The sequence below is a fragment of the Pantherophis guttatus genome, chromosome 2 (assembly GCF_059756535.1).
Source record: "Pantherophis guttatus breed Tessera chromosome 2, ASM5975653v1, whole genome shotgun sequence".
NCBI classification, from domain to species: Eukaryota; Metazoa; Chordata; class Lepidosauria; order Squamata; family Colubridae; genus Pantherophis; species Pantherophis guttatus.
The window spans coordinates 223,640,363-223,661,372 of NC_142064.1; the positions used below are offsets into that span (position 1 = coordinate 223,640,363).

The 21,010-nt window shown below is 37.4% G+C and overlaps 2 protein-coding genes across 4 annotated transcripts in view; one reads left to right on the top strand and one right to left on the bottom strand.

The window, feature by feature from the left end:
* KBTBD12 (kelch repeat and BTB domain containing 12) overlaps positions 1–21,010 on the bottom strand; it is a 96,909-nt gene that overhangs the window by 25,963 nt on the left and 49,936 nt on the right. For all 3 annotated transcript variants that reach the window (XM_034431510.3, XM_034431509.3, XM_034431508.3), the window contains one exon: positions 16,030–16,180. In XM_034431510.3, coding sequence (XP_034287401.1) covers positions 16,030–16,180 — 151 coding nt within the window. The remainder of the gene's footprint in view (positions 1–16,029; positions 16,181–21,010) is intronic.
* Positions 1–21,010, top strand: part of MGLL (monoglyceride lipase) — a 191,618-nt gene that overhangs the window by 6,165 nt on the left and 164,443 nt on the right. The gene's annotated exons all lie outside the window — the stretch shown is intronic.

Consider the following 21,010-nt stretch of genomic DNA (forward strand, 5'->3'; position numbering starts at 1 on the left):
TAATAAATGAAAATAATGACCAGGAGGAAATCGAAATAGAAAATAACGAACTCAGGTCAGAAATATTAAAGCTATTAAAAAGCCAGAAGAATGATGAAAGTCTCATCGCGAATCTCCAAGAAATGCTGAAAAACAGCGGAGCAGCGAGAGAGAGAAACATCGTCAAAGAGAAACCCAAAGACCAAAAAACTGTGAGTGATATGACTACAGAGAAAGTCATTATGAAAAAGAAAAGATGTGATACCGCGCGAAATTTTGAATGGCAGCCATCTTGGTTTCAACAAGCCTCCAAAGGGAGCGAAGCTGAGCCAATCAAAATGCTCAGTTCAAAATTTCTGGCGCGAAAAACGTTATCCGACAACGAAAGTGAAAAGGAAGATTCGAAATCTCCAGAAGAACCCGAATCAGAAAGCGAAGACGATTTAACCAAATCCCAAATAAAATCAGCAATGAAGACGCTTTTTGCTGCATTTGGGCCAAAATTAAAAATTTCCAAAGCGCCAACGAAGAAGCAAGAGAAAAAGCCGATACCTCAAGACCTACACGCTCCCATCCTGACTTCGAGAGCGACGACGCCCGAGCCCAGAGAGCCATGCCGATTCCGCCCCACGCCGCAGACCGGATCAAACATCAACGCACACAAGAGAAAGAGAAGAACAGTCGCCGCCATCAGAACTCCTAAAACCGAGCCAGAGACCGACTCGTCTGAAGAGGAGCAGAGCGAACGAGCTGAAATAGAGAGAACCTTCCACGACGATGCCAAAGAAGAAATGAGTAACGCGCATGTGCGAAACTACGTAGACAGCCCGGAAAGACTTGAACTGGCCAGAGAACCGCGCAGACTCGTTGCGAGCATCCCCATGCCGTTTTGCAATTTCCTGCACTTGCGAGATCACGGACTACCTCAGGTTGTAAGTAATGGACAAAATAATGTGGGAAACTTACCCAGTGACTTCCCAAAACTTAGAGTTGATGGCATTAATTTGCAAGAGTGGTATCAACAGCTTCAGGTTGTCTTTATGAAAGAAAATTTACTATTCTTTATCACTAGTCCTCCAAGAAGACCTTGGACTTTAAAAATAGATTGTTTACATCATAGAGCATTCTTCTTAATAATATCTAGCGTATCTCCTGCAATGTATCATAGTATCAAACCAAACCTAACAGTTTCAGAAATAATTCAATGCATGTTTAATCTGTTTCACAGCGACAGTGTAGCTACCACTACAAGAATGTCTAAGGATTTCTTTTCTTCTAGAGTAAAACCAGGGGTTTCCATAAGTGAGCATTTGATATCTCTAAACAAAATAAGAGCTGAGCTGCATCTGAGGGGGGAAGTGATTTCAGATCAAACAATGAAAAGTGTTATTATCAATTCACTTGATTCATCATGGGATAGTTTCATGTCACACTTAGACACCATCAATCTAGGATATTTATCCATAGAGAGTCTATCTAACAAATTGATAGCTGAAGACAATTCAAGAAAAAATCGTTCTAGCAATCACACAGAACACAAATCTTTTAGGAAGGTAGCTTTCCAAGAAAAATACAATGAAACTTTTAAATGCCACAATTGTGGGTCCAGGGAACACAATAGAAGAGACTGTCCTAAAATATCAAAGGAGAGACATAGGCCAGAATATAGAAGCAGATACAATTATAGGCAGTCTTCCACAGATAGATATAAATATAGAAGCCCACCAAATTACAGAGAAAGTAGAGGGGGTAGAGAAAATTCAAAAGAGAGAAAATCTGGTTCACTGAATGGACTAAATAAACAAGACAGCAATAAAACACAACAAAATGAGAACAATAATTGGCTTATCGATTCTGGAGCAACCAATCACACCACTAATAACAAAAATATTCTGTCTTCTTTTACAGAAGATAAGTTTGTAATAAAGGTAGCTAATCAAGAAAAGGTTCAAGTATTAGGCAGAGGAAACATAACATTGCCTGGTCTAGGAAAAATAGAGGGGGTATTGTTAATTCCTGAGATACCTCATAACATACTAAGCGTCATAAAACTAAGTAGAGATTCTGATATCAATATAGTTTTCTCAAAGGGGAAAGCAACTTTAGAGAAGGACAAAACAAATGTAGGTACTGTGATGATTAAAGGTGGCCTACCCTATCTGGTAACAAAAGAAAGATGGTTACATAACATTGACTCAAATATGGAAGATTGTATTGAAGCAGATGATGAAAATGTTAGTAACAGTGACAATGATGAATGTGAAATATCTCATGATCACACAAATACACACAAAGAGAAGAAACCAAGAATAGGTAAACCAATTCATGATGAGTGTGCCCACATCTTACATAGGAAGTTAGGACATGCAAGTTTTCCTGTAGTACAAAAAATGACTGAACACGCAGAAGGTGTCAAAATAAAAAATTGTGAAAATTATTTGGAATGCTCAGTATGTAAATCCACTAAACTAAAAACTAGTCCCAGACCAAAAAAATCCAACAGATCAACTAACAAAATTTTTGACTTAGTACATATGGACTTAGTTGGTCCATTAACTCCATCAATCACTTATAGAAAACGTTACTTCCTAACAATAGTAGATGACTACAGTCGCTATGGTTTTGTTTACACATTAAAACACAAGGATGAAACCTTTCAGAAATTTAAGGAATTCTACAAACGCATAGAAACACAACATAATATCAGAATAAAACAAATTATGACAGATAGGGGATGTGAATTCATGTCTAAAGAATTCTCCCAATGGTTAAAGGATAGAGGAATGCTACATTTCACGTCTAGTCCATTTTCTGCATTCCAAAATGGGGTTGTAGAGAGAAAGAATTCCACACTACAAACCATGATTAGGTGCACATTAGAAGATGCTGGTTTAGGCAAACAATTTTGGTCAGAAGCCTTACATTATTCAAATTACACTCAAAATAGAACCTGGTCCAGTATTGTGAATAAAACACCATATGAGGTGATGTATAATAGGAAACCCAAATTAGCACACATGCACATATTTGGAGTCACTGCAGACGTACACATACCTAAGCAGTTGAGAAGAAAGGGAGAAAACGTATCCAGAAGATTAAGATTTATGGGATATGAAACTGGCACCAAAGGGTACAGATTCATTGATAATAATAACAAATTTATAGTCTCCAGAACAGCTGTGTTCCATGAACAAGCCAATTGGTCTAAATTACATCTTAATGAAATATTTCCAGATAAATGCAAAGATACAAAATCTTGTGAGAAAGGAACAATAGAAAATCAAAATATCAACAAAAATACAAACAAAACCAAAACTTACTTGTTACGCAGATGCGGATTGGGCTGGAGATATATCATGCAGAAAGAGCACTTCTGGTTATATTTTTCTATTAAATAACTGTCCAGTTTACTGGTACACTGGTAAACAAGAACTGGTAGCCACTTCAACCACAGAAGCGGAATATGTTTGTTTATCCAAAGCTGCAAATAACCTTGTATGGTTTAATGATTTGATTTCAGATGTCTGGAAAAAACCTGCTTTACCTTTTGTTATGCATGAAGATAATAAAGCAGCCATTGAAATATCCAGATCCGATGCCATTGGACAAAGATCCAGGCATATAGATATAAAGTTTAAACATGTGAGACAATTGTCTCAAGATGGATTTATCAAAGCAGTGCATTGTGATACCTCTGAACAATTAGCCGACATATTAACAAAGCCTTTACCTTCTAAACAGCACAAATATTTAACTTCAAAATTATATGTCTTATATTGTCCTGAATCTGAATGTAATTGGTGTTGTATAGCGAACCGGCATTTAGAGGGGGATTTGTCAGATGTAAATGCCTTATTCCCTAATGTGTAAATAATGTATATATGGGATATCGGGGGTTAACTTATTCTTTGTTTCCTAATGTATTCATAATTCACCACTCCCATCCTTGACTCCGCCCTTTGTATATATAAGGAGCCTCCCTCACCATTTTCCTTGCTTCTATCTGTAAATATTCAGTGAATATAGAATGCCTGTTATGATTAAAGAGAGATATATTTAAATCTCTAATCTTTATTATCATTATTGAGTCTGATCCTAAAAATATTGCAACAGTCACATTCATTGTAATGGATGAGCTAACTTATGACTTCTTCTATTGGAAAGAGCAGGACTTGGAAAGAATCTTAAGATTAAAACAATATCCTTGAAAAACAGGTGTATGTATAGTAAAATCCTCAGCAGTAATAGTTTTAACTAGCTTGCGAAACACTTTTTTCATATTTGCTGCTGGGGTACAGAATTCATCTCCCATATCAAAAGACAGACAGATTTGAGTTAGGATGGAAGGAAATATATTTCGTGGAATATTTGCACAAAAAATGCATTTATGTCAAATGGGAATTATCTGTGTGAGCATCTGGTCTAACAAAATGCTTGATGAAATATTATTTGGACTTGGATTATAATACTTCTCCATCTATAAAATTCTCATTTTGATGGAAGCCATGTGTAAAACTTGCTACTTGGTTACCCAGAAATGCACAAGAAATGAAATTTCTGATAAATCCTTTGCAAATGTTCATATAATGAAATAAGGATAAATGTTTATGTACTGTAATCAGAACCAGCAGCAAAACTTTTAACTGATTCTGTTACTTTGGGCCAGTCGCAGGCTCTGATCTTTCAAATAATTCACCAGAACTGATGCTCACAGATTATAATGCTATTCAATTTGAAGTATGTACAGTATAGGAATCTAAATGTTATAAATACTGTGCAATTGGATGATGTCTTAATTCCTGTGGTTAGATTATCATAGCTATTGTCACAAAATGGCAGCTATATTAGATATGGAGAGTTATGGGAAAATAATTGGTAAAATATTGAAGTTGTTCCTGGTCACCCATTTTAAGCCTCTCACCCTCCATATCACCCAACCATCCCAATTATTTTTATTTTGTTTTTTGCGGCAGTTGGACAAACATCTAAAGAAAATGTTGAAGTATAGTCTTTGCCAATCCCACAGTTATTTTTTTTTTAATTTTGGGGTTTTTTGTATTAAAATATGCTAATTTTTTATTAATTAAAAATACATGATAGTTTTCTTTAAAAGACAAGTAATGTATAACAGGTAAAATAGAGAATCTGGCAGGCTCTGGAAGTTCCTCAGGCACTTTGATATTTAAAATGCCATTCTAGAGACTCCACGTTTGAAAGAAGAATGGATATATTCATGGCCATGGTTTGTGCCTCATAACCTTCCCTAACTTTGCTCCTTCCAGACATGCTCAGATTGCAGCTCAGGTTGCTGGGAATCTTAGAAGTTATACTTTCGATACATGTGCAAGCCCAGTCCATTCAGCTGGAAAGTTTAAACAAGTTTAAAATTCAAGATTGAAGGATATTGCCAAGCCCTTCAATTCTTTGCAAATGAGAGCTATTATAGTATAGGACCTATTTGTCAGAGAACTAGAGAACTATTTGTGAAAATTATTACAGTATACTGTAGGACTCAAATAAAGTATGATGCTATTACATTTTTAAATTTTATTTTACTTAATGACCTTTATATTTTATTTTCTCTAGCTGGCCCTTATGGCTCTCGAAACACCAAAATATGATAAAGCTAAGATCAAGTGTACCAATCTAATTATTTAAATCAGATTTTTAGGCCAGGGGCTGATGACTATCTATGTGTTGTAAAAATTCTTCTTTGTATCCAACAGGCTTTCGGCTTGCCCTGATTTTTTTTAATGTTTCCCTCATTTAAAAATACATACATACATACTATATATTCATACAGAATTTTGCCCCATTTTACGACCTTTCTCGCCACAGTTGTTAAGTGAATCCCAGAAGTTATTAAGTTAGTAACATGGTTGTTAAATGAATCCAACTTCCCCATTAACTTTGCTTGTCAGAAGGTTGCAAAAGTTGATCATATGACCCTGGGACACTGCAACCTTCATAAATATGAGGCAGTTGCCAAGCATCTGAATTTTGATCACATGATCTTGGGGTTGCTGCAATGGTCATAAGTATGAAAAATGGTTATAAGTCACTTTTTCAGTGCCATTGTAACTTCTAACAGTCACTAAATGAACTTTTGTAAATTGAGGATTACTTGTACTACACACTGTATATGGAAGAATCCACAGTAGTAGGCAGGGATTTCTAGGGTGGGGGCAGAGGTGGGTTTCAGCAGGTTCTGATCAGTTCTGGAGAACCGGTAGCGGACATTTTGAGTAGTTCAGAGAACCGGTAGTAAAAATTCTGACTGGCCCTGCCCCCATCTATTCTTTGCCTCCCAAGTCCCAGCTGATCGGGAGGAAATGGGGATTGCAGTAACCTTCCCCTGGAGTGGGGAGGGAATGGAGATTTTATAGTATCCTTCCCCTGCCATGTCCACCAAGCTACGCCCACCAAGCCATGCCACACCCACCAAGTCACACCCACAGAATTGATGGTAAAAATTGTTGAAACCCACCACTGGGGGTGGGGGCGGCGGCGTTGATTTGGGTTAAAGCCCTTGCATGTAGAAACTCTTCCTAACCCAAGATCTTTAATGTGTATGTGTGTGTGTGAGACACTAGAAAGTGACCTTTGTAAATGTGGGTACACAGTTCTGCACTAAGCATTTATATGCATAGCTGTACCATTGACCTACAGCCTTTCCTCTGCTAATACAAGCAATTTAACCATGCTTCGGAATGTATGTTTCCAGATTCTCTGTGCATGTCCTGAGATAATGAAAGTTGTGTCATTTGACAACTCCACACTAAATCTGACATAACAATATTTCTGAATTGTTTCAGCAGTTCAGTAAATGCTAATTGGCATCCTCGTTATAATTCTCTTGACAAAAGGAAACTCTACCAATTATAAATGTACTGAGAGGCTTTAGTTGTGTGTCTTGACATTGATTGGTTTAGCATCCCAGGGGTACCTTAGTTAAACTTATGTTGTGCCACTAACGTTGCCTTGTTTGGAGTAGAATGTCTCATAAGGCATCCAGATTCTCATAGGTACCTACAAGTTTCTCCAGGACAGAATCTGCTATAAAGCTTTTCCCTTTCAAAACTTTAGTGATCCATCCTTTCCACATACCCATTCAGATTCCAAAAATATATTCCTGGATTTTGATCCCACAACAGGTAAGTTCATATATTTTTGCACAATTATTCATGCATTGATTCAACTTTGTTTTAAGATTTGTTTTTTGGAGGACAGGAAGACAATGCTAACACAGTCATTTCTTTGTGATGCAAGACTGAGATCTCTATCTTCATAGATTCTACTTGATTTCCCTGTCATAGTGTTCCGTACCCAATTTTTATTTGTTTAGCTGAGAAACATTTTTCAATCCAAAGCAACTTCAGTTATTTATTTAAAATGTCTCTGCATTACATCTGAGCCACTTAGCATTCCCCTTCCCCAAAAGGAATTAAAAAGTTTGCAGGGGATGTGAGTGGACAGTGGAAGATGGAGAATGACAGTAGGTTGGGAATGTTGGGAAAGTGATGATGGGAAAAGGAGAAGCGAAAGACTTCCGGGGAAGCAATGGAGGACTGAAGAAAAGCTCCATGTTTCTCAGAGCCAAAGACCAAAGTAGAACAAGGAGTTGGGGACTCATCAATATTCCTCTCTGTATAAAGAGATCAACCTGGGATCACCCCCAAATGCTTCATACAAAGGCTCCCTACAAGGAGACAATGACAATGAATTTACAGATAAATAAAATGGACATTTACTTGGTTTAGGTTAAAATATAAATGTTGTAATTGCTGGTAAGTCTTAATGGACTTTTGCTAATTAGGACCAAATGGTGAGGCTTTAAAATTTGATAGATAGATAGATAGATAGATAGATAGATAGATAGATAGATAGATGATATAGAATGAATGAATATGGGAGAGAGAGATTTTTTATTTTTATTACAATATTAAACAAATGTGATAAGTTCCAAAACTGTTTATTTTGATAAAGGAAGAAATCATTTTTACATATCTTTTTTCTTTTTTAATTACTTTTTTACTATATACTTTTATTTCTATTTCTGCACTTTTTATTTTATTTTATTACTTTTTTATTTCTTTAATTTGCATTAGTTTTTTATCCTTATAACTATAATACAAATTAATATGAAAAAAGGAAAGGGAGAAGGGAGAAAGATGGGGGATAGGGTGTGCATGTGAAGTGATTTATTGAAAGAAACAACAGGATCCCATGAGTAGCTTTATGTTCTCAGATTCAGATTCTACCTTTGTTGTGTTATTGTGTTCTCAGGATGAGATTCTGCCTCTTTTCTGGTACTCAGTTGCTTGTGCAAGTTACTTGGTGGAGGTATTGTTCTCCCACAGAAGTACATTTTATCAATAGTCACATCCACACAGTAGCCATTTTCTCACAGGCCATCATGCCAATTAGGGTTATACATATTAAGTTAATGGAACTCTTAAATCATCTGCATGTTTTTCAGGCTTACGAGGAAATTTGAATAAAGATGTGTGCACTTTCATGAGATGCCATGTTTATATAAGGTGGGATGATTTTCATAACACAGGCCTAGAAAATGTCGAATTAAGTCTAATTTCACAATGTGTTCGAGATCAGATTGTAGAACTCTGACACATTTTTTTCCTATAAATTACGTAGATAATTTGAAATCTTTAAATAATGCTGTACATGACCCAGAAGCTCTTGTATCTATATTACTAGAAAAAAATATGCAAAGAGCCAACCAAGAGCTGACAATGATCAGTGGTCAGTTTTAAATGTTAATTGACAGACAAGTTCTCAGTTGGCTTCAGCAAGGCCAGAAAATCAACAGGTCGTCAAATGGGTTTCTATTTAGTAGATCACACATTTTGGGTGAAAACAAAGCAGAAGGTTATTCATCATTGTCTGCAAATATTGTAAGCAGAAAGAGGCCAAGCAAATAAATAGTGTGCACACTGTAGATTCAGAGAAAATACGGACTCACTTTTCAGAATCAACTTATTTTCTCTCAGTAAGAACTATTGCACATTTACAATTAAAAATAGATTTATTCTTTAATTAAGTTCAACAGCATATGGTGATCTTCAGTTTTAATTTAAAACCCTCATACAAATATTCTCATTTATATATCCATATTCTACCCATCCTCCTGAGAAACTTACATAATAGGTAAAGAAACTGTTTTCTTATGCATCTTTGCTTTTTAATTGTGATGATTTGTGCTGGAGCTGCCTCTTCAATGCAATGTTTTCTGATTTTTAATAGCTTTCTCTGAACTCTAATAATGCAATGAATTCTAAGAGTTTGCAAAATTATTTAAATGAGATGGGTAATAAGTACATAATTATGAAATCAAATTATGGGTAATAGGTGTTTATTTTAATGATAGTATTATATAACATTGAGAGTAGAACATATATGTCCCAAAAAGTTATAGAAAAGACTTGCTTATTTGTTTTGTGAAGAACTTCAAGCCACCAAACTTCAATTTGGTGAGCTGATAGCTTAGGCAGAGCCTCCCGCCGGTTTTACTACCGGTTCTATAGAACCAATGCGAACCGGGGGCAACCCACCACTGATATATACACAATAAATAAATAAATAGTCTAGTTTATCCAGCTTATTCCACTGATTGTTTTGTGTTGATTGATTTAGAGTATAATCATAAAGCTCCATTTTTTTCAGTTCCAGACATTGTTCATGGCTTTATCAGTGAATATATCTGCATATAATCATAATCTAGAGGTCAGGGACAGAAGCTGGATAATTGCTTTGCATGTGCAAAGCTTACTCAAAATGTAATTTGGTTTTAATAATAAAGTTTAGCAATCACACAAACACACACCTGGACTATAATCCTAGTTTATCAGCAACGGCACTTAACTTTCTTTAAGAATTGACAGATGCAGAATATCATCCAAGAGATCTGATTTGTGCTTTTGGGTCCCTGTAAACAAGCATACTGCACGCACATATAGATACAGAGGTCCAAGTATGACTTCAATATTCTTATATTTTCCTTTTTACTTCCATGTGAGAGAGGAACATGATACAGTATAGTGCTGGTGTACTAGGAGTTAGGAGAACCAGTCTCAAATCAGTGCTTTTTTATTATATAAGAGGGCTTTTTGATAATAACGTGTGGAATATGTTAAAACACAATTAGGTCGTATATTTTAGGGCTCCATTCAAGGTCATTTAGTGTTCAACAAATTTATAAATGACTTGGATGTCAACTTTGCAGATAAATAATAAAGGGAGTAACAAACAATACAGAATGATAGCAGAAACCAACAAAATTAATTTCAACAAAGACTAATGCATGTAAGTAAGAAAAATCAAAGACACTGATATAAAATAAAAGAACATATTGGGTAGCGGTACATGAAAAGGGGATCTTGATCGATCACAAGCTGAACATGAACCAGGCAAATGCAATCAAGATCAAGAGAAGTCAACATTCCTCTGTCACACCTAGGAAATTAAATCCAGTACTGGTCATTTAATATAGGAAGGATATTGACAAACTGGAGGAGGCCCAGAAAACAGCAATCAAGCTAAGAAGAAGCTGAATTTTTTTTTTTAGGAAGAATGTTTGAAGGAGCTAGTATGATTAGCCCAGAAAAAAGAAGACTGTGAGAAGAAGTGATATCTGTCTTCAAATATCTGGGTAGTACAGAAATATGAAAAATAAATAAGAATAAATCTGAATGGCTATTGTGTAGAAGAGAACAGAATTGTTAAAAATTTTTACCAAAGAAAATACTGTAGGGTTTTTACAGTATAATAAAAAAACTAGATTTTGGCAGAATACTGGGTAGACCTTTCCTAACACTAAGAGCTGTTCAACCATAGAAAGATTGCCTCAGGAGATGATGGAGTCTCCTTCATTGGAGGTTTTTAAAGAGAGGCTAGATGGCCATCTGTTAGGAATACAGTTGTAATGGATAATTTTACTGAGCAGGCAGATTCACCTGATGATCTGTGTAGTATCTTTCAAACTTTACATTCTATGATACTCTGAAAGTACTTAAGTATTTTTGCTGGGTTGAAAAAAAAACTATGAGATGGAAAGACTAGTTGTCTGAAAGAGCCAAATAATATCCACACTCATATCCACATTCATTTCCCTGCTAATAATGGACTGGACATGTGAAGTAAAAATGTTATGGAGAGATATCTATCTTTTTTTGTCCTAACACATGTGGCATTCTAAGTCAACCTGCCACATAGCTGCTCTAGTGCAGGGGTGTCAAACTTGCGGTGTCACAATGGCATCATGTGATGTATTGGGACTTTTTCCCCTTCACTAAACCAGGCAGGGGTGGAGCCAGCATGTGACACATCTGGCCCGCAGACTGCAAGTTTGACACCCTTGCTCTAGTGCTACATCATCTGAGAAAATATATTGTCTGAAACAGTAGTGGGTTTCAATTTTGTTTGCTACTGGTTCGCTTGCAGGTGCGAGCACGCTTGCACGCATGTGCAGAGACATCCCGGCAGGTGGGCGGAACCTCCCACTGCCACCGCTACTGGTTCGTCTGATCCGGGGCAAACCGGTAGCAACCCACCACTGGTCTGAAAGCAATTTTGATTGGAGAGAAGTGGATTTTATACCCAGAGTCTTAAAATGCAATCCCAATGTTCAATAATATAAGTGTAATATTATTTTGTTTCCTCAAAATATATGTTAGGAAATGGCTTGTTGGAGAATATCTTTGCATTAAAACCTCCACTCATTTGGAAAGTTTGTAGGTCAGTAGAAATAACCGAGGAATAATGCTAGGAAAAAGAAGTGATATATCACAATTATATGCCTAATTTGCCTAATATGACCCAAATAGTTTTTAATGATGTAATCCATATCAGTTCCTAGAATTCTAAACTAAATTGTAGTAGTTAGAAATTCTAGGAATTGGAGTTCAAGAACATCTGGAGCATACAGGGAAGGGAATGTAATGTATCTTCTATTTGAAGGTACTGTTTTATTTTTTCAAATTTAACTCTTATAATATTACTGACTCATTATCAGAACTGAGCTGATTTCTCTTCATTCTTTAAGAACCCTGAAAAATCTAGGAATCAGTTTATTTTAGGTGTGTAATTAATTCAAAATAACTTTTCAGGCTAAAGTAATGTGGCTTTTAATGTGGCTTCCTGTGTCCTCCCTATTCTACTGTTTTTTTTCACAGAGCTCCTTTGGTACCCCTTCAATAAGTATTTTATGAAGGTGATTTTCAGAATTTAATTGAACCTCACTTAACTGCTTAAAACTTTGTAAAAAGCTCTCAGCCAGAGCTGTGGAGAAAACACATTTTTAATGAGATGGAATTCCAGACTGAGGAAGATAAACAGAGATTCTTTGATATTCCAAATCTTTTATAATAGGATTTCTCCTTTAATGCTGCCTGCATGTTCTTATTTATAAAAATCAGGGATTACATAACAGACGAATAATGTTGCAGGAACACCCTTCTTAGATAGGCTATTTCCCTTGCTGAAGTCTTATATTTCACAGAGTACTATTCTTCTGGAAGAGTTTGAGCTGGTGCCCTTGGCAAAGCCTCTTCTAATTTGCCAATTGTTGGTAATGAATTTCCAGAGATTCAGCTGTGAAGGATTTTTGCCTTTTCTTTTTAATGCAAGAGATTAAAATGCATGACCTCAAATGGTGCCTTCCCCATCTGGTTTTCTTCCAAAAGTAGCTGAATTCAATTGGCTCTGTCATTAGGAACACAATACCACTCTTTCTTGGGCTTCTGAACAAATATAGTTATGTTCCTGGGAAAATATGGGGAGAAACAGCTAAGATCAGTCAAATACTGTGAGTAGAATAAAGAATTGAGATCCTCAGGAAATGTCTCGGTTCTTCAAAAGATTATTTATCATTTAAGTAGCAGGGGCGTCTCAAGAAATTTTAACTAGGGCATCAAATCATGATGTGATGACTGTTGGGGGGAAAAAAGAGTGGGCAATTTTTGGGAAAAACAACTAATTCCAGTTTTCTTCTTATCCTTTTTCTTTGCAATGGCACAAAATCTAAACTACATGATATGGTAGATCTGCAGCTTGCAGCTGACCCACCATTTTTTCCCTACCAATATGTCCTAAGGCCTGCAACACCTCTGTGGTCTTCCTTAAAGCAACCTGACTTCTTTTGGACTTCTGTGTGAGTTTGGGAAAAAGCGGTTCCTGCTTTAAGATTCTATAAATGGCTCATTTTATTTTCGCAAGGCACTTTTGATAAAAGCCTGAAAAAGTTAAGCTACTTTAATGAGGACCAAAATGATGCTATAAGACCCCTGTTGGAATTCTTCCAAATAGCTTTCAACTGTGCAGGGCCTATTGGAGTTATTCATTGAATATATTTTCCTTTTTCTTCTGAGGTCTTGCTCTTGTATGTTAGATTATGTTAAGCAGGCTTTATTCTGCAGGTATTGTTGTTAGAATTTCAAGACAGAAATTCTATCTTGGCCTGGAAACCTACTGTTCTTTTCTTGCCAGAAATAGACTGAAATATCACCTCCTAGGTCCTAGGCTGTACACATTTAATAAATCTTACTTCACTTGTATGTACACATATACGTACATCCACATGAAAAATAAGGGCTTTGAAAACAGATTTTCTTCCAGTTCCCTGCATTTCTCTTTTTGGCTCATAAACTGTCTCCTAGCTCTCTTGATATTTAGTTTAGAATTAAAAAGCCACCAATAGCTAGTGTTTACCCTCCAAAATTAAATTCCTTTAATTCCTTCACTTCTCAATTCCAAATCAAAATGATAGAAAACCCATTCTTTTTTCCTTTTGCTAGAACATGGTGAGTATGTATGCATTTGATAAAATAGATGTAAATTGATGACTGTGACCACACAAACCTATGCCCCCCCTTTTTTTAACCCTTCACCACCAACACCCCTTGAATGTTTGCAACAGCAGGATCTTCCAAACAGAAAAAGCTTTTTCTTACTGGAATCCAACAAATAGAAATAATGCCTCAAATACCTAGAAATAGAATTAGGATAGAGTTGGAAGGGACTTTGGAGGTCTTCTAGTCCAGCCCTCTGTTCTGGCAGGAGACCCTATACCCGTGATGGCGAACCTATGGCACGGGTGCCACAGGTGGCACCCGGAGCCATATTGGTGGGTACACGAGTGTTGCCCTAGCTCAGCTCCAGGGTGCATGCGCGCACCGGCCAACTGATTTTCAGGCTTTCCGGTCCCACCGGAAGTCGGGAAACTGGCTGTTTTCGGCCTTTGGAAGGCCTCCAGGAGGATGGGGAAAGCTGTTTTTGCCCTCCCCACTAGAAAGCCTCTGGAATCTGGGGAGGGGGAAAAACAGGCCTACCGGGCCCACTGTGCCATCACGTGCCAGAAGCAGGGGCAAGTGGGGGGATCACATGCGCATGGGCGGGAAGGCGGGGCACATTTAATTATGGATGTGGGCACCCGCGACCCCCCGCTCCCCCCACTTTTGGTACGCGACGGCAAAAAGGTTATCCATCATTGCCCTATACCATTTCAGATAGTGGTTGTCCAGTCTTTTCTTAAAAACCACCAGTGATGAAGCCCCTACGATTTCTGGAGGCAAGCTATTCCACTGGTTAATTGTCCTCACTGTTAGGAAGTTTCTCCTAAATTACAGGTTGCTTCTCCCTTTGATTAGTTTCCAACCATTGTTTCTTATCCTGCCCTCTGGTGCTTTGGAGAATAATTTGACCCCCTCTTCTTTGTGGCAGTCCTGCAAATATTGAAAGCTCTGGCATAGGCCTTTACTGTCATTCTGAGTTCATGACTGGTCAATGGATTAAATAATAAATTATTGAGCAGGGCTGTCAATTATTTTCCCCCTCCCCTGTTTATCCTCCATTGGTTTTTTATATGCAGAGATTATTTCTGAATCCTTTTCCTGTATCTTTAAGGAGGAAAAACTGTGGGAACTTTTGTATGAGGGAAGTTGTTTGCTAGCTTCACAAAGGTTCAGGAGGGACAATGATCAAAATAGAAAATCTGAGCAAATATACAACAGAGGTCCTAGATAATAATGTTTTCATGTACTCGAGTAGCCTCAGCTTCATTCTCAGAAGACCATTAGGGCAATCGTACTGAATTGCAAAGTCTGAAGCATTGAGACTAAGATGCTGAAAATGCCACAGAGACCAGAGAGATAATTTAATGATTCCGCACACATTAATAAAGATAATTAATTTTCTTGTGGCCATCCTGCCAACATTTGAAGATAAGAATACATTTCTGCAGTAGTTTCCTGCCATAGAGACTGGAGGAAAAAAATGACAAAACATGTCATGGTGTTATAATATAAACCATCTAACTCATACACTTGTGTTCAATTTGGGACATAAATATCAAAGCCATAGATTCACGCTGGGATGTTGCAATGCACATTTCTTCTATGTTTCTATATTTACACTTTGTACTGGATTCCTGTGGTGGCTGAGCTTTAGATCAATATTGTACCTAGTATCCTTATGTGTGTAAATTGACCTGGAACGACATACCTATGTTGACATCCCATTTAGTCATAACAATTTAATCTGCAGAGAGATTTGTAATGTACTATTGCAGACTATTTCCAACATACCACCTTCACCCTCCAGGTAGTTCTGCAATTCCCAGAATTTTCCAATCAGCATACTAATCAAAAACAGAGACTGCACTGGCTATATTGTTGTTTTGTTAAAATTAAAAAATAGCAGAACCAAATTATGCACCCCGATTGGTAAGTAAGAATGCAGTTTCCAGAGTGATGCAGGAAATAAACCAAGGAAAAGTGTAATACAATAAGTGTATAAAATGGAGATGTTCTTTGCCAGTTATTTCATACTGTTTTCTTTACTAATAAAAAAAGTTTGCTCATCCTTAGTTCATTGGCAAAGCAATACTTCTTATATATATATTCTCCCTGTTCCTTTTCTCTAACTTACAAGAAAAGAGAGTGGTAGGGGAATGAAATATTTCATTTCATAGAATCAAATTGCTAGGAAAAAATAAAAAGTGGCCCCTCTATCTCTTAAAAATCTGTTTGCTCTTACCCAGGACATAAATCTCATGGTTGACTACAGCTGTGCTGAAGCGGTATTTCGAATACTTCATCGGCGCACACTCGGTCCATTTGTCTTGGCTTGGGTTATACTGCAACGTTCGGTTGCTTAATCGATCAGGCTCATCATCGGGAAGATCAATCTGTGTGAAATATGACAGCCATATAATAATACAGCATTTGGAGCCCTCTATACATGCCTGCATGCTATTAATCATGGAGGACAGCTGAGCAGATAAATAACACAAAGACATCAATTATAGCTGCAAAGTGATTCATACCAACTAGTGGAACCCATGACTTGTGGCTTAGAAGTACATTGAAGAAGACACAGGAATAACAACACATATATATTCTGCAGCAAGGAAGCTGAGGATCTGGGTAATAATAAACCATCTATAGACCCAGCTGTGACAGCACATAGCTCTTTTTACAAGGATGCCGTGAAGTCTCAAAGAAGAAAGTCAAAAACTACTTATTTCCCCCTTGAGATCAAATTTTGATTTAGCTTCTTATTTGATTAGGCCACAACTTCCCAGAGGGAGTTTGAAGATTTATCTACTAATGCTTTAGGCGAAATAAGATTACATAACAGTAAAAACTAAATTCTGCTCTTCTTTTCTTTTTGAATGGATTTTGAACTCATCTTTAGTATGCCACCCCCCATTTTTCTTTTTCTATTGTCATCAGGGAAGGGAGGGGAAGAGAAAATAATTATTAGACCTGATTGTAGGAATAGTATTATCTCCATTTATATCAGTGGTGCGTTTCAAATTTTTTTAGTACCGGTTCTGTGAGCATGGCTTAGTGGGCATGGTGTGGCTTGGTGGGCGTGGCTTGGTGGGTGTGGCAGGGGAAGGATACTGTAAAATCTCCATTCCCACCCCACACCAGGGGAAGGATACTGTGAAATCTCCATTCCTCTCCAATCCAGGCGAAGGTTACTGCAAAATCCCTATTTCCTCCTGATCAGCTGGGACTCAGGAGGCAGAGAATAGATGGGGGCAGGGCCAGTCAGAATTTTTACTACCGGTTCTCCAAACTACTCAAAATTTCTGCTACCGGTTCTTCAGAACTGGTCAGAACCTGCTGAAACTGACCTCTGATTTATATGTATATTCAAACTGCTACATGCATGTATGTCAAGATAGATATAACTGTAAGAAATTTGAATTTAGTTTATTCACTCAGTTTTAATAAACTGAAAACAATGGCTGTTTAACTAGAAGGAAAATGTACAAGTTTAAAAATACATATTTTCTTTTTAGCACCCATATTCATACCTGTTATAAATGAGATCAGCAGCTAGATTACTATTTTAGCACATGGGCTGGTAGGTTAGTAGTAACAGTCTTAATGCAAAGTTATAAATGGAGGCAAACAAATTAATATTGGCCAAATAAGGTTTGGGAAAGAGATGCAATGGAAATTGCAGGGCAAGTTTAGGAAAGCTATATGGGCAAAGCTCAGAAATGGTTATTGCAATTGTGTATGGAGTTAAAATAGAGATTACAATTGCAATTGTGGCAAATATCTGTAGGATGAAGGTGGAGGTTCATTCTCCGAATTTGTAGGTTGGTTTCTAAACATTTCATTACCAGACTAGGTTATAATGTGGTCAGTAGGTCTTGTGATGGGAGGGTCACGTCAGGTGAAGGTCTTGTGATGGATCAGATGTGGGTCACATAAAGTGAGGGTCTTCTGATGGGTCTAGTGATGGGTCAGGTGTGGGTCACATCAGGTGAGGGTACTTGACATCTTTCTCTGCAACAGCTATCCGAAAAACTTTATATTCTGACACTCAGCACTCAAACCACAACGCACTATGCAAAAACTAACCCTACCATATACAAAAGAGGTGTTAGAAATGACAGCCAGAATTCTCCAACCTCTAGGAATAACAATAGCCCACAAACCCACAGCCACACACTGCCAGGAATTATCCAGAACCAAAGACAAGATACAGGAGGATGAAAAGAACAATGTAATTTACAAAATCAACTGTAACAATTGCAGCTAATTCTATGTGGAACAAACATCAATTGAAAACCAGAATCCATGAACACCAGCTGGCAGTCAATCACCACGATCCCAAATCCCTAATTTCTACCCACACTGACACCAAACAGCACCAAGTCAATTGGACCAATATAAGAATTATGGGCCAGTCACATGAGTTTATTGAAGCCTGGCATTCTGGAAGCAATTACATCAATAGACATATCAACCTACAACCAGCCTACGAACCCCTCAAAATTCAAATCAACAACACAAGCAACCAGCAACGGCACTGAACCTCAACCAACCCAAGCAGCCCCATCCCACCCCCAAAACAGCACTTCACCTCCCAATGACCCTCACCTGATGTGACCCTCCTATCACAAGACCTACTGACCAAATCCAGTCCTTATAAGCAGAAGAACACCCACAATAACATTCCCTAAATTCCACTGAAGATGTTACCTACCGGTAATCTGGTAACAAAATGTTCAGAAACAACCCACAACTTTGGAGAATGAACCTCCATCCTCGGAGATTATAATTGTTCTGTTCCAGTGTAACAGAACCTCAACAAAACTCATAAATATTTACCGGGATATATTTTTTTAGTTTTATAAATACAAATATAATAGACAAAGGCATCTTTCAGATGTTACAGCATTTAGGTACAGTAGTTGTAAACAGAATTATAAATGGAACTTTGCCTTCAAGATCAAATGATTGGAGAATGCATTAAGAAACTTGATCAAGATAAGAAGAAATAACTAAAAAAAAAAAATTCCAAATTTTGAAATGTGATTAGATATTTGTTCTTGATTCTCTAGATTCCCTGCCTCACTACCAGCACTAAACTCATTATTATCAACATACAGAGAATGGGAAAGCTGTGTGAGAAGCAAAATTAAAGAAGGAGCTGCAGTTAATATTTAGAAATAGGTTTAAGATCAATGGGTAATAAAACATTCTTTTTCTTTTATTCTTTTTCTTATTACACAAAGCAATAAAGTAATTTAAAAAAAAGGATTAGAAGAAATCTAGATGGATAAGAGCCAGAGTAAAATGGGCATGGCATTAGGAGGCCAAGAACATTTTGATCTAATTTTTGGTTTTCTGAGCCTGGTCTCACCAACTATTATAAAAGAAAGCAAGATCAAAGATACAAGAAAGTTTTACATGGGGCTGCCTGTGTATTTCAGTAGTTGCAGCTGGTGCAGAATGCAACCATATGAGCAGTCTCGAACACCTCTAGGATTACACCTGTAACACCTCTGCTGTGTGCACCCTACATTGGGTGCCAGCTTGCTTCTGGGTCCTGTCAAAAGTGTTGTTATCACCTTTAAAGCCATTCATGGAATGGGGCCAGTTTACCTGAGGAACGGTCTTGTCCCAATTATATCAACCCATCCCACCCGGTTAGGCATGGAGAGTATGTTATAGAACCTGTTGGTTAAAAATTTTTGACTGGCAGGGTCTAGGAGAATTTTGACTGGCAGGGTCCTTCTCTGCTGTTGCCCCCACCCTATGGAATATCTTGCCCCCAGAGGTGTGGTTGGCTCCCTCTTATTTAGCCTTCCTCTCTCTCTTTCTCTTTGCCTTTTTAAAAAACACTTTAACTTGTCTTTTTAGCTTTTCTCTTATTTTATTTTTCTATTTTCACTTTATTTTTAATTATATTTCTTTTATATGGTTTGTATTTGCAAACTGCCCAGAATAATTTGGGTAGTGAGATGGGAGGTGTCTAAACCTGATAATAAAAATAAATAAAATAGTCTTGAAGAAATCAAAACAGCTGAAATTCTTGAGGGATAGGCCTAGGATGGTATATAGAATGTAAGATGTTGGATACAGAGTGATTTTAGGGATTGAAAGAAAACCTTAGGAAACTTCTTGGCTCCTTGACCAAGTGAAACCTAATTAACCTAAACCATAAAATAGCCATACCACAGGATACTGCTGAATTCTGTCACACATAGGTAATTTATAGTGTGTGAGAAACTCTCACATCTCTACTTGAAACCCAGCAGCCTATCTTTTCAAGGAGTCACAAGTTCTCATATTCTGCAAGCACTAGAAATGAGATTCCATGTCTTCTGCTACAAAAAGTTCATGCAGTCATGCATCTCCCAAACATTTTCATGTTGGACATACTGACTTCTAGGTACACTCACTACCTCCTAGCTACACATCACAATATATCAGTGGGAATACAGGCAGACCTCAACTTATAATCACAATAGGGGCCAGAATTTCCTTTGCTAAGCAAGGCAGTTGTTAAGCAAGTTACAATTTTACGACCTTTTTTTGCAGTGGTTGTTAAGTAAATCTCTGCAGTTGTAAATCATGTGGTTGCTAAATGAATCCAGCTTCCCCCATTGACTTTACCCATCAGAAGCTGGAAGGTCACAAATAGCAATCACATGATCTCAGGACACTGCAATCGTCATAGATACAGCCAGTTTGCCATGTGCCCTAATTCTGATCATGTGAGTATGGGAATGCTGCGATGGTCTTAAGTGCAAGGACCGTAAATCATTATTTTAGAGATGTTGTAACTTCAAACAGTCGCTAAACTACAACATAGTCCTTTCAACGGTTCTAAGAAGGTTCCACACCAATTTCCACCACTCAGATGACCCTGATGACACAGATAAATTAAGGTGACCTTAATACTCTCTAAAAGAATGCAAATGACCAGCTGTCTGCAAGGAGTATAAATCTTTCCATTCCCCACCATCCGGTCAGAGCTGAAGAAGCTTCTTGGATGAGAAGTGAAACATCTTCAAAGAAAAACCAGAAAAATCCGGTTGCCTCTTGAAAAAAGCACCTTTGGGACAACCATGGATGACTGAGAATCTCCATAGACAGTCGCTAAACAAATAATTGTAAGTCTAGGACCACCGGTAACATAGATGGTCAGCTGGTCAAGTTTGTTCCCCATTAGGGACACTCTGCATGCCAAACAGGTTGTACTG